We start from the raw sequence: 14887 nt of genomic DNA, 5'->3' as shown, positions 1-14887 counted from the left end.
GTGAAAATGCTCCCGCCTGTCAAGTGTTTTTAGCCAGTGAGTGAAGAGTGATTGAGTGATTTAGACAGCAGGTGGCAGGAATCCCTGGGGGTCCTCAACGACTCCTGATTTCACACACCCACACACCCTTCAATGCACTTTTTCTGCTTTTTTATTTCCTAGGCGGAAATTAAGCAGGTCCTTTTTTCACATTGAAAGGCAATCATGATGAGAAAAGGGGATGTGTTTGTGTGTGAGAGAGTGAGTGAGCAGGGGAAGGCCAGAGAGAGAAAGGGCTGGCAGAGAAAGGGCTGGCCTTCTGGTTCTGGCAGCACCCAGCATTAACTTGCATGCCCCAAATGATCACCCATGGAAGAATGCATCCCTCACACCCAGAGAAAGGTTTCCCATCTCTGACCCAATTACCGTATTTTTCGCCCCACAGGGCGCACCGGCCCATAGGGCGCACCTAGTTTTTTTGGGGGGAAATAAAGGCGGGGTGGGATTTCCCAGCCCCCAGAACAGGCAGCGCTGGGCTCCCACGGCTTGCAGAGAGCTGTGCGAAGCCTGGAGAGCGTTGAAGCGCCATGAGACCCCTCTCGCTCTCCAGGCTTCAGCGAAAGCCTGCATTCGCCCCATAGGACGCACACACATTTCCCCTTCATTTTTGGAGGGGGGGAAAGTGTGTCCTATAGGGCGAAAAATACGGTAATTGCCTAGTGAGGGAGTTCCTGGGGATGAGGTTCTGTTTTGAATTGATGCTATTTTGAAAGTGCCACCGTCAAGGGTTTTTTTGGGTTTTTTTGTGGGGAGAGAAGAGGGCTGAACAAGATAAAGCAAGACCACACAGAAAAATTACAAACTTTATTGAATAGTTTCAAAACTTGTGACGTGGAGGGGAGGTGGAATTCATCTGAGAACCCCCTTTTGGAAAGCCTGCTAAAATTACCCTGGGCATCTTTGGAGGCTGACAATGCTGTGTTAATGACACTTTTGTTTTTCAAAGAGGGGAGTGGATGGGGGGTGGGGAGAGAAGTCAAATAGCCCAGAAGTAACTCTGTTGCTTTGGATAAATCCTAATATAGATACAGAGCCCCTTTGGAAATTGCTTTCTCCTGAATTGGGGGTGGGGGAGCTGTGGTACTCCAGACCTTATTGGACTATGATCTCTGCCCATTGGCCACGCTGGCTGGGGCTTATGGGAACTGGAGCCGGGGAACAGGAAGAGGGCCAAAGATTCCCCACCCCTGCTCTGAACGAGCAAAACAAATTGCCCACTCAGGACGCTGGTCCTCAAACTGGCTTCCAAACTGAGAAGACAGCTAAGGAGACCCTGAGTGCCTGGCAGGGAACCACTGCAGGGGATTATGGAAAATGCTCTGGGCATTAGCAGTTGGCAGATTTGCACACAACAAGGCATGGCCTACCCCGCTGGGCCTCACCAGCTGCTCTTTTTGAGGGGAAAGTCTGGGTTCTTGCTGAGGAGGGAAAGCCTGTGTCTGGGCTACACATCTTCAGCAGGATCAGGGAACCTGTGGACCTTCTCCAGATGTCATCAGCCCCAGCCAGCCCCAACCCATCAGTGGGAATTGGGCCCGTGGCAACTTCAGGCCACAATTTCCTCTATCTCCACCATACATTTTCAGTAATTGTTAGCTGGCAATCAATACTTTTTAAATTTCTTTTGGGGGGGGGGTTGTTTATTGCATAAAGATAATTATTGTAGGGCTTTTTTTTACGGAACTACACTATACAAATATTGTTATAAATAAATCTTCCCTAGCCTGGAGATCTGGGCATCATCAGGAGGGCATCAGGTTGAAGGAGGATGGTAAACATGAAAAACTAGCATCTTTACTGGGGGGCAGGGATTTAGGCTGGAGGCCTTTCCTTCTCACCAGCTACTTTTCTACATGCAGGGACGTGTGTGTGTGTGTGCGTGCACGTGTGCGTGCATGGAGGAGCATATTGTTACACGAGCAGTCTGAAGTGGCACAGCTCTTGAAGTCTTTAAGGGGAGCAAAGACCAGCTGCAACCCCTCTGCTCCAAATGATAGACTCCTTCTGGGTTCAGCATGGCTGGGAATGATCTGGCTGATAACTGGTCTCTCATCCAACCTCATTTGGCGTTACCTCCTGCTAAGTTTCAAAGGTAGACAGAGAGTGTCATTAGGATGCGTAACAGGGCTGGAGTCCAGGTGCTTCTGGACTCCAACTCCCATCAGCCCCAGGCAGCGTTCCAATTGCTCAGGGATGATGGGAGCTGGAGTCCAACATCGTCAGGAGGTCCAGACTTGATGTATAATTTTTGTTTTCACCCACCAGCACATGGGTGTTCTGACATGGAGAGAACTCATGCCTGTGGACTGTTTTCACTGTCTGATTTCCCCCTCTCTGCATTTTGATTTGTGGCTTTTAGCGTAAATGGAAAACAGCTTTGGAGATGGGGATCCCACTGCCCTCCAGGTGTTGCTGGACTCCAGTTCCCATCAGCCCCAGGCAGCACAACCTATGCTCAAAGATGATGGGATCTGGAGTCCAGCAACATCCAGAGGCCTTCGGGTTTCCTACTCCCGCTCTTAATCTTTTGCCAAACCCAACCCCGGCGATCCCACCCTCAAAGCTTGCCCCAACTCTCCACCGCACCATTCCTTTATTCCTTCCCACTTAAAAAGCTCAGAATACATTTACAAATAAATACACGTTTTGCAAGCTGGACAGGTTAACAGAGTTCATTTAAAAACAGTACTTATTTTTTAAAAATCCATCAAAACTGAACGGCGTGGTCCAGGAGGGCTCCAAAATGCCAAGTCTCGAGTGCCAGTCTTAGGGAGGGGGGGAAACCTCCGGGGTTCTTAAAAGACAGATTGTCTCAAAAAAGACGTTGCTGCTCCTGGTGAAGGAAAGGCTGGTTTTGACATCTTCGGTACATTTCGGTGAGGAAGCCAGCCTGGCTTAGGAAAAACCGAGCTGCGCTTGAATCTAGAATTGCAAAAAAAGAGGAGGGGAAACTGGCCTGGGTGCTGTTGTTGATTGGCATCCGTCCGTCTCAGAAGACAATGGAGGAGCTCTAATCTAGCCACATCTGGGGGGAGGTCCAAAAGTTCCCCCAGCCCTGAGCTAATGGCTGCAGCTCAAGCAGGAGGATCAGTTAAAAGTGAGGTGGAGAGGTCAATGTGGTGCAAAAGCACCAGCAGAAGCACCCAATGGGCTCCACTGGTACATTTGCAGCACATCAACTTCTTTGCCTTCTTTCTCTCCACCGTCTCCCAGTAAGCAGCAACAACCCACCTTGCAGGGAAGCTGGTGTAGCGGCTCCACCCAGCGTGTCGCTTTTCACGAGAATTAAAGTATTAGAGCTTGGAACAACAAAAAATACCTCACTACTTATGCTGAGCCTCAGTTTTTCCCATCTGTAAAATGGGTATAATGCTGACTTTCCTCATGGGATAGCACCGATGACAAGCCCAATAGATATTGTACAATGTTCTTCTCTGCTGCACCGCTCTCTTTTTAAAATCTTTTGTTGGCTTCTGGTTTAAAATACTCTCTTTTTGAATTATGGGTACATCATTTCATAATAAATACTGTTGTAACTTTGTGGCTTGATTAGCCACTACGGACAGCTATCATAGGGGTATTAAAAACATTTTATAATAAATATCATATAATAAATAAAACGCTGTTAAGAAATTGCCGTATCGACTGGGCCACTTTGAAGGGTTTGGCACAAGACACTGCTTCACTGGAACAGCTCTTGCCCTTGTCCCTCCTTTAAATTATTATTTTAATATTTAATAGAATTTCTCCACCGCTTACAATTTTAAAAAAATCTCTAAGCAATAGAGATTGATTTGCTAAGTACAACCAAGTCAACACTGCATGTGTTTATGGGGCTCTTGCATTTGCAAAGCACCCCTCCGCAACCACTTTTGCGAGGTAGACTGGTTATTCCCATTTTACAGAAAGGCAGATTTGACTTGCCTCAGTGGGTCCACTGGTCCACTCACCCAGGTCTCCTGGATCAAAACTCACCTCTTTTATCTCTTGGAACAGCACAGGCTCTGAACCCTACAGCTCTCACTGGCTACCAGTATGCAACCTGACCATGCAGCTTTTTGCCTTTTTTTTTTCTCCTTTTTTTTTGCATAGATAGACGGGCTGTCCTGTTAAAACCAGGGTAAGTGGGAGGTGGATGGGAAAAGAGCAGGGTTCTGGCAGCCCTGCCTATTAAGAAAATCCCATCGAAATCCAAATGAAAACTACAAGAGGGGAAGGGTGCCCCTTGTCATTCCCACATCTTCCTTTTCGTCCCTCTGCTCAGCCGCGTGTCTAGCGTACGCGACGCGGTGTCAGAAGTGGATGGCATGGGTGAGTCTGGAACGGCATCCTCTCGTGGTCCGTCCGTAGGAGGGGGTTCTGGGATGGGGTTGCAAATACCGCCTGGGGTGGCCAGAGGAGGCACCGGGCACGGAATGGCTGGGCCTGCCACGGGCTCTGAAGGCATGCCGGGCACATGACCGGGCGGTAGAGGGGTCCCAGCTTCCGGCGGGCCCCAAGGTGGGTTACTGTTCCCCTGGTACGAGCTGTAGCCAAGGGATGCTCCTTGCGACGGAGACCTCTGGCCGGCGAAGACTGCCGCGATGGCTGCCATGGTGGCCGTTTGCCTCCCCAGGAACTCGCCCAGGTTGTTGTGAGAGCGCTCAATAGCGTTGACCATCAGTTGGGCCGTGGCCCTGTCCTGGCGCCTCTCCTGCTTCCTGTGCTGCCTCTCCTCTTGCCTGGCCCTGTCAAAGGCCTTCAGGTCCTGGCGGTGCAAGCCACGCATGGCGTCCAAAAGCATGGAAGGGGCCCTCGAAGCCGACTCCACCAGCTGCATGCTGGTCTCAAGGCGCTGCTTCCGGTTCCGCATCCGCCGGTTCCGCATGCGCTCTGCGTTTGTGAGGGGCCTCCGGAATTCTTGAATGGGGCCTGCATAGGTTGGGACACACACAAAAACATAAAGTAGATTCCCTGTTTGGGACACGTGTTTAATAATAATACAGTGGTACCTCTAGTTGCGAAATGGATCCGTTCCGGAGCCCCGTTCACAACATGAGCAGAACGCAACCCGCATCTGCGTGTGTCGCGATTCGCCGTATCTGCGCATGCGCGTCGTGTCATTTTGAGAGTATGCGTGAGTGGCGAAACCCGGAAGTAACCCTTTCCGGTACTTCCAGGTCGCCACGGGACGCAAACTGAAAAGACGTAACCTGAACCGAACGTAACAAGCGGTATGATAATAATAATAATAATAATAATAATAATAATAATAATAATAATAATAATAATAATAGAACATTAAAAACATGATAAAAGATCAAACATTAAAAAGTTCCACAGGGTGGGCGTCACTACTGAGAAGGCATGTCCAAAGTCTGCTTTGGGGGCTTAATCTGGCCCACTGGTCAGTTTAATCTGGCCCCTGTTTAATCTGGCCCCCACTGTCAACAATTTGTCAACAACTTTGGTTGGCCCTCACGTGTATTCACTTTATCAAATCTGGCCCTCTTTGACAAAAGTTTGGACACCCCTGTGTAGCTTCACTTCTTGCAGTGAGGGAACCGGCAGAAGGCTCTCGGAGCTGGACCTCAGTGTCCAGGCTGAGCAATGAGGGTGGAGACGCTCCTTCAGATGTACAACACCTAAGCCACTACGCCTCTGGCTCCCCGCCCCACGAAGGCACCGTTCTCTTAACAACAATGCAAAATAGGCCCAAACAGCTGAGACAAAGAAGTGTAGGCCTCAGAAGCACCATACCTGCCTTTCTTTGCAGGAATCTCTGGATGGGTTCCTAATCTGGCCTTCTAACTGGGAGCTGCAATATAAAAGCTCTCTGTATCCCAGGTCCTCATCCATTCAGAGATTTTGACGGCAAATTCAGGAGGAGTTCCTCAGCCAGAGCCTGCTTCTCTTGGCTTCACCTCCTGTCCTCCTTTGGTTCCCTTTTCCCTTGTAGTGTGCGACACTTCTCTGGATACTGACTGCCGGCTGTTAACTTGAGCAACATGGAATTTTTGTTTTGCTCACCTGAACTGACACAAAAGCAGGATTCCACCAGTCCCCTCTCCCAGCCCCAAAACTCGAGGCCACATAGTATTATCACTGTTGTTGTTTTAGTCCCTTCGCTCTAAGGTCCCAGGGCAAATAAGACACAATATCAAAACAGTTTAAAACAACTGAAAGAAATAAGGTGGGTCCAAAAAATAGACATATCAAGCTTCAAAAGCTTGAATTGGAATTACAGCAAATAGCATATAGACCAGGCATAGGCAGCCTTCGACCCTCCAGATGTTTTGGACTACAATTCCCATCATCCCTGACCACTGGTCCTGTTAGCTAGGGATCATGGGAGTTGTAGGCCAAAACATATGGCAGGCCGAAGGTTGCCTATGCCCTATATAGACAGTTGTATAGTTATGCCAAGTGAGAGAGGAGCTCCAGGTTTATGCTGCTCATGACCAAAGTTTGCAGCGTCTGGGACCTTTCAGTTTAGAGAAAAGACAAGAGGTGACAGGACACAAGTTTGCTGACAAAGTTGATAAGAGAAAAGCTTTTCTCCCTCTCTTATATCATGAATATCCAATGAAACTGAATGTTGGGGGACTCAAGTACTTCATGTAGGGCAAAGTAGAACTAGGGAACTTGGTCCTCCAGGAGGCAGTGAAGGCCCCCAACTTAAATGTCTTTAAAGGAGGATTATACATGTGGCGTTTGCCTTCGTAGGTGTGTGACATCATACTGGGTTCATAAGGAAAGGGTTAACTAATTGTAAAATGACTAACCAATGGGAACCCAAGGGGAGGAGTTGGAGTTCGAGTTAGGGTGGTTGAGAAGACAGTCTGGAGTTAGAAGAGACAGAGAGGATAAGTCTGTGGGTTGGGCTAGTCTGATGTGAGAGAGTGAGAGAATTTGTTAAGAGGAGTCAGTCAAACAGTTGAGTCAGATGGTATTAGGAAGGTATAGGCCAGTAAAGAAACTAAAGTTAAGATACTGACAGGAATTTTATCTGAGAAACCATAAACTTGTTAATGTTTATAAAATAAACTTGTTTATTTGGTTCGATTTTAACAACTGTCTGGACTCAGTGTTTTACCCGAGAGTAACGGATTGGTGACAGCGGGGAAGCGAGCACAGTGGCGGCACAGGGATCAATAGACCGTCAAACGTCCGGGGACCCTGTGTGAACGCCACAATACCCAATCAAGGAGGGCAAGGCTACTAGCCCTCACAATCGGAAGCAGCATGCATCTGAATGCTGGAAACCCCAGGAAGCAGAGTGCTGTTGTGTACAGGTCCCACCTGGAAGGTTTCCTGCAGGCATCTGGTTGGCCACTGTGAGAAGAGGAGGCTGGACTTGATCCAGCAGAGATCTTCTTATGCTCAAAACAGATCCAACAATCTGTAGACTCCCCCCTTCTCCAGAGACAGAGGTCTGATTCATGCCATAGACCTTGAAGGACCAGAGACACCTTAGACTGGGCTCCCACAAAGTGTTCAAAATTAACTCCGGTGTAGCTGCCTCAAAGAATCCTTACCATACGGCCTGAGACTCCTGCCTCCCTCAGGCACAGGTTCCCGGCAGATCAGCGTTCTCCCGGCATTGGGCGGTGCTCTCTCTGGCACAACAGGATTCAGAGCCTGTGGTCCGATGGCAGGAAACGCCACCGGCTGGGCCAGGGGAGGGTACTGCATTGGCAGCGCCACTGTGGGGTAGTGTACCTGTTGCGCCACAGAGGGGTATTGCTGCGGCATGGGGGTGTTCACCACCACCTCATCAAACGTCCACAGAGCCTGGAAAGAGCAAAGAGGAAAGATCAGGCCAGGGAGGGACTGGCGATGCTGCTTGGAAGAAACTCTGTGCCGCAAAACGACTCTCCATTCAAACCAGACCAGGCCAACATTACCTACATGTTTATAGTTTTAATCCTACCAATGTCAAATTGTATTTTAGTGATGGGTTTTTCTTTTTTATATATACAGTCGTACCTTGGTTCTTGAACTTAATCCGTTCCGGGAGTCTGTACGACTCCTGAAACCGTTCGAAAACCAAGGTGCGGTTTCTGATTGGCTGCAGGAGCTTCCTGCAATCAAGTGGAAGCCACGTTGGACATTCAGCTTCCAAAAAATGTTCGCAAACCGGAACACTTACTTCCAGGTTTGCGGTGTTCAGGAGCCAAAACGTACGAGTACCAAGGCGTTTGAGAACCAAGGTACGACTGTATAGAATTTTTATTAAATATTTCTGTTTTATATGTTAGAATATTCATTTAAACAACCTTAAAATATCAATGGGACACGGGTGGCGCTGTGGGTTAAACCACAGAGCCTAGGACTTGCCGATCAGAAGGTCGGCGGTTTGAATCCCTGCAATGGGGTGAGCTCCCATTACACTGCTCCTGCCAACCTAGCAGTTCGAAAACATGTCAAAGTGCAAGTAGATAAATAGGTATCCTTTAAGGTAAAGGTAAACGGACCCCTGACCATTAGGTCCAGTCGTGACCGACTCTGGGGTTGCGGCGCTCATCTCGCTTTACTGGCCGAGGGAGCCGGCGTTTGTCCGCAGACAGCTTCCGGGTCATGTGCCCAGCATGACTAAGCTGCATGATCCAGAGAACAGGATCACACTTCAAAGAAGCTGGTAAAATGTGGTCTTGACTATGCTACCACTCAGTGGATTTGTAACTGGCTGACTGACCGAACCCAAAGGGTGCTCATCAATGGTTCCTCTTCATCCTGGAGAAGAGTGACTAGTGGGGTGCCACAGGGTTCTGTCTTGGGCCCGGTCTTATTCAACATCTTTATCAACGACTTGGATGATGGACTCAAGGGCATCCTGATCAAATTTGCAGATGACACCAAACTGGGACGGGTGGCTAACACCCCAGAGGACAGGATCACACTTCAAAACGACCTTGACAAATTAGAGAACTGGGCCAAAACAAACAAGATGAATTTTAACAGGGAGAAATGTAAAGTATTGCACTTGGGCAAAAAAAATGAGAGGCACAAATACAAGATGGGGGACACCTGGCTTGAGAGCAGTACATGTGAAAAGGATCTAGGAGTCTTGGTTGACCACAAACTTGACATGAGCCAACAGTGTGACGCGGCAGCTAAAAAAGCCAATGCAATTCTGGGCTGCATCAATAGGAGTATAGCATCTAGATCAAGGGAAGTAATAGTGCCACTGTATTCTGCTCTGGTCAGACCTCACCTGGAGTACTGTGTCCAGTTCTGGGCACCACAGTTCAAGAAGGACACTGACAAACTGGAACGTGTCCAGAGGAGGGCAACCAAACTGGTCAAAGGCCTGGAAACGATGCCTTATGAGGAACGGCTAAGGGAGCTGGGCATGTTTAGCCTGGAGAAGAGGAGGTTAAGGGGTGATATGATAGCCATGTTCAAATATATAAAAGGATGTCACATAGAGGAGGGAGAAAGGTTGTTTTCTGCTGCTCCAGAGAAGCGGACACGGAGCAATGGATCCAAACTACAAGAAAGAAGATTCCACCTAAACATTAGGAAGAACTTCCTGACAGTAAGAGCTGTTCGACAGTGGAATTTGCTGCCAAGGAGTGTGGTGGAGTCTCCTACTTTGGAGGTCTTTAAGCAGAGGCTTGACAACCATATGTCAGGAGTGCTCTGATGGTGTTTCCTGCTTGGCAGGGGGTTGGACTCGATGGCCCTTGTGGTCTCTTCCAACTCTATGATTCTATGATTCTATGATTCTAAGCTGCTTCTGGCGAACCAGAGCAGTGCACGGAAATGCCGTTTTCCTTCCCGCCAGAGCAGTACCTATTTATCTACTTGCACTTTGATGTGCTTTCAAACTGCTAGGTTGGCAGGAGCAGGGACCGAGCAACAGGAGCTCACCCCATCATCAAAGGGCTCCCTTTACCTTTACCTAAAATATCAATGACTTCCCTTCTTCTCTTTCCATGGTTCATTTCGCATACTGTAAATTGCTGCGTATTTTACATGAACTAAACCATTCAGTATTCCAATATCACATCCGTCAAAACTTATTTACACTGTTGAATTTATCTTAATGCTGCCAATGTTTTCAAATGTACACAATTTCTCCCTATATATTCAATAAACATTTTCCAATCTTCTTTAAACATACGTTCTTCTTGTTCTAAGGCATTCAGCCCTGTTGGATTGGACAAAAGGTCCGTCTAGTTTGGATTCCTGTTCCCAAAAGGGGCAAACAAACTTTTGGAAACCTCTGATGAAGCCTCTGATGCAAGAACCCACCACTGTTCTCCATCCCCCCAGTTCAAAGGTACACTTCGTCCGAGCATGGAGGCTCCTCAGCTGTCATCAGCAGTATACACACACACACTTAATGGTTTTCCTAAATGCTTTCATTAAAGCTGGTCCTGTTTCTTACATTATTTCACAACCGTACAAACACACACAAAGTTTGCAGTCTGTTAGGGCTATTCACACATTACGTTCAGTGAGTGTACAACCAGTGTACAGAAACTGCACATACACTATTCCTATGTAATCTTCAACGAGTGTACAGTCTGTGCATTCCTCCAGGATTTCCTTCTGGTCTAGCATTTTGTTTTCACATAATGGGGTGTGGGAAATAAGCTGTCTCTTCTTTCCCCGCCCCCATTTTATTAGAGAACCTTTTAAAAAAAATAATTACCTGCTGCTCTTTTCTCTGGGCTTCTCGCTGCCTCATGAGGAAGTCTTCTGACAAGGCGACTGCTTGGGCGCAGGTTTCTGGGCTGTGCTCCCGGACCCAGTTCTGGATTTCCTGGGGCAGGACTGTCAGGAACTGCTCCACGACCACGGCCTCCAGGATCTGCTCCTTGCTGTGCCTCTCGGGCCTCAGCCACTGGTGGCACAGCTCCTGCAGCTGCCGGCAGACTTCCCGGGGCCCCTCGGCCTCCTGGTAGCGATGGCGTCGGAAGCGCTGGCGCCGTACCTCCATGCTGACCGTGTCATCACCAGGGGTTTCTTCCTTCACGCTCCCGTAGCCCCTTCGCTCTCGGTGCCCTGAGCCACCGTAGACTGGCTGGGTTTCCCGGCTGAGGCCCGGCAGGCTCTGGGCTACCCACCCTCCGGGGGGCCACTGGCTCGGGTTGGCAGCTGCCTCATAGGAGGTCTGGAATGAATTGGTGTCCCACTGCAAGGGCTTGTGCAGTGGTGGGTTCCGCCACCCTGGCTGGGGATAGGGCACTGCCTTGGGGAACTCCTGCCTCTGGGCCTCCCAGTGCTGCTGCAGACCCTCGTCCGGCTCCTGCTTCACCTGCTGAGGAGCTTCCCCGGCCAAAAACTCCTGCATGGAGCCAACCGGAAGGAAGCGGGAAGCTGCCCCTCCCCCTAGTTCGTGACCAGATGGGTCTTGCGCCTCCATTTTCATCGCTGGCTGCATTCCTGGTTCTGGAGCACCCTGGAACTGCAGGTGGAGGGCAGCCGTTTCCCCTCTCCCCGTAGCCATATTGTGTCAACCCACAAGGGAAATTCCTGTCTCGCGTCGGAGGTCGGCAAGGCGAGGCCCGTGGGCCCAATCTGGCCACCCAATTGATACCCTCTTCCCTCTCCCCAAAGGCAAAAGCAGAGGTAAAGGAGGGGAGCAGACAGACTTGCAGGGAGAAGGGGGCTTGTCGGCAGGCTCCAGTTGGGGGTGGGTGGGGTTGCCTGCCCACCCCCAATTCCTCGGAGCAGGTATTCTGGTAAAACTAGCCACCAAATGGAAGCTTAAGTCCACAGCAGAGATGGGAAATCATCTGGCAGGGGGATAATGCTGTTCTGTTGGGGTCGCAAGGCGAATGGCCCAATCCAAGCAGAGCCTTCAGGGCAAGATACAGGAGCTGGAAATGTCTTCTTGTGCTTTGCACCTGCAGGAGGGAGGGGAATAAAGATTCTTTACTCTTACTGTAGGAAGACTGCTTTCTCCAGTATGAATCCTCACAGAAGGCCTGACTGCAAGCCCAGAGCAGTGACTCGGCCAGAAACATAAGAGGCAGACTCACGGATGGTGCCATTCCGCTATGTAGGGAGTAACTGAGTAACTCTGTAATTTGAAAGAGATGCTTGTTCCCGTGTTCTGTGCAACTGCGTCTCTGATGCTGAGTGAACCTTCTCCTGTTTGGGCTCAAGTCAATAGGCATGGGCAGGTGGCAGGATCCCATCCTCCAGGAATCCTCGTCCTAAGCTGTTTAGAAGTCGCACCCAACACTTTGATCAGGGATTGGAGACAGACCTGAAGGCCAGTCCAGCTACAACAGCAATAGAGTTATTTGCTCCAAAGTTCAGGAGTATTGCACCAAGGGGGAAAATTTAAGGCGGCGGCCGGGGGGGGGGGGGTTAGACCAGGCAGCATGGCTCCTGCAAACCGCCCAAGGATTCCAGTTGCCAGCGCCCAGCTCTGCCAAGTCCAGAGAAATGTTCCACATTTTTAACTAAGGGGGGTACGGGACTATCTTCATCTTCACATCCCATGAAACACACTTTCTGCACAGCTGGGAGTCAGACACAGAGGCCGCCCGCAAAGAAGTGGAATGAGAGGCGACAGGAAAAAGGTGTGCTCAAAGATTGTGTGAATGAACACAAGAGGACTGTGGCAGGAAGCAGGTGGCGTGCATGGAGGGCAAGGGCCAACACACTGGATTATGGGGGAACGCAGGAAGTTGCGTTACACAGAAGCAGGTCTCCAGGGTTTCAGGCGGGGGTCTCCCCCCCCCAGATGGTTTTGCTCCAGTCAGAGGCAAAAATGCATCTGAATACGAGTTGCTGGAAACCACAGGAAGGTGTGTGGGGAGGTGCTCCTGTGTTCATGTCCTGTTCCTCGCAGGTTTCCCCACAGGCCAGCCACGGTGAGACTAGGATGCTGGACTAGAAGGGCCACTACTGGCCTGATTCAACAGAGCCTTCCTTATGTTTGTATATTCTTAGTTCCCAGGGACTGAACCTGGGGCCTTCTGGAGGCAGAGCAGATGTCCCACCACTCAGCTGTGCTCCTTGGATAACATATGGGGACTGAAGGAAGTGTCAAGGGGTGTGATTGGAGAGACAGAAGTCTGAGGTGGGAGGGAGCGAGATCTGCAGACCAACTTTCTGCAAAAAAACCTAGCAAAGAGCTGCCAGGTGTTGGTGAATCTTCCTGCTTATTCTCTGGCTGAGGGCCCCAACCTCCTTTCAATATTTTGATACATGCAAGCAGGGGTTGGGGTAGGGGGCTGCAGCGGTTTGACAGGAGTGCTGGACAGCTCTCTTAGAGCCACACAAACCCTGCCTGCAGCTGCACGGCTCTTAGCCCCCATTCGCTGAACATAATCTCGTACAGTAGTTGTTTATGTGGCATCTCTAACGCTTTCTATGCAATTGACAGGCGATGCGAAGAAAGGAAAGAGGGACGAGGAGGGCAAAGAAAATGCAAGCGAAAACCCAGTTTAAAAATTGGGCAGCGCCGGTGCCCTTCCTTTGTTCCCAGGATTATGTCATTCTCTCTCTGTTTCCCCCGCCCCCCGTCCTTGCAGAGTCTGCACTACACCCCCCCCCATCCATCCCCTCCTGGCTCTGCTCTTGAATTGGGTGGAGAAGCAGCACAGAGCCCCTCCTGCCCCACCTGATCTGGGTGAAAGGGTTTTTTTGGGGGGGTGGGGAGCTGTCTCTTTAGGGGGGGGCTACATGCTTGCCCCCTCCCCCTGTCTCCTCCATCCCTCGCTCTCCCCCTCCACCCCTGCTCATCCCCCCCTCTTTCCGCCCTCCCCCACCCCGCCCCGCAGATCATCTCGACACACCTCTCGCCGGCTGCAGACTCCGGATCCTCCCGCAGCCCCCCAGGCGCCCGAGTTTTAGATGCAGCCCGAGAGGCTGCTGCTGCTGCTGCTTCCCACCCAAGCCAAGAGGAAAGCACAGGAAGAGGAAACTCGCCCGACCTCGCACTTCCGGGTTTGTCTAGGCGCAGGGGGCGCCGCTCGTTTTAACCCTTCAGACGGGAAGCGAAGGAAAAAAGGGCGAGTGAGTGGATTTCTCAAGGGCCAAAGGCTTTGTTGTGCATAGTCAGAGCCTTATTTATTTATATAAAGGAGCTTGTTCCCCTTCAAAGTTGGGGCTTTATTGTCCCAACAGGCTTTTGGGAACTGACTGTTTTTAAGGAAAGGGCTGGTGCTGTGATGTTTTTAATGGTACTTATCTGTATGTTTTAACAGATTATTTGCAATGTTTAATTGCTTTTTAGGGTTGTCCCCCCCCCCCACGTTTTTAGCTAAAAAAAAAATAAAATTCCTTCCAGTAGCACCTTGAAGACCAACTAAGTTAGTTCTTGGTATGAGCTTTCGTGTGCATGCACACTTCTTCAGATACGTTTTTAGCTGTTTCTGTTTTATCTATGAGCCACCTTGAGTCTCATCAGGGAAAAAGTCAGGGAATAATAATAATGATACTGTAATGATATTTAGAACCTACCCCAGTCCTGTGGTTGTAATTCTCCCCCTGTCCATTTCTTTTTTTTTTTTTTAAAAAAAAAGATTGTGACCTGCCCTGAGACCTTAAGGTGAAAAGTGTGCAATAAATCAAAACAAGGATAGCTTTATTTCATTTTGACATGGTGGAACCCTGAAATCGCTTGAGATCGTGTTCTGCATGTCCACTGCAGCGCACCTTTGAAAGAAATAAGCCTCATTGCTCAGAGGCTTTGGAAACACTGTTGTCATGGATAGAAATCTAGTTATTGATTATAAAATGCAAATAAGGGCAGAGGATCTGCTGTTTGGGATGCTTTCAATCAAGGAAACACAGGTTGTGAGAGAACACCCTGCATTGGTTAATTGCATAGAATTGGGAAGAGGAGGTTAAGGGGTGATATGATAGCCATGTTCAAATATATAAAAGGATGTCACAT

At 49.5% G+C, this 14887-nt stretch overlaps 1 protein-coding gene across 1 annotated transcript; it reads right to left on the bottom strand.

Annotated features, from left to right (window-relative positions):
• Positions 1–829: 829 nt before the first annotated feature.
• Positions 830–13926, bottom strand: LOC309523423 (uncharacterized protein). The gene is made up of 4 exons (XM_082207245.1): positions 13785–13926; positions 10682–11879; positions 7557–7812; positions 830–4950 (listed from the first exon to the last, which is right to left on the bottom strand). The coding sequence occupies exons 2-4, from the start codon at positions 11477–11479 to the stop codon at positions 4268–4270; spliced, it is 1737 nt and encodes a 578-aa protein (XP_082063371.1). The 5' UTR covers positions 11480–11879; positions 13785–13926; the 3' UTR covers positions 830–4267.
• Between the last annotated feature and the right edge of the window lie 961 nt (positions 13927–14887).

The sequence above is a fragment of the Podarcis vaucheri genome, assembly GCF_965113315.1.
Source record: "Podarcis vaucheri genome assembly, chromosome: 2".
In the NCBI taxonomy this organism is placed as follows: Eukaryota; Metazoa; Chordata; class Lepidosauria; order Squamata; family Lacertidae; genus Podarcis; species Podarcis vaucheri.
Note: the sequence above shows the minus strand (reverse complement) of the source record. Positions and strands in the feature narration are given on the sequence as shown.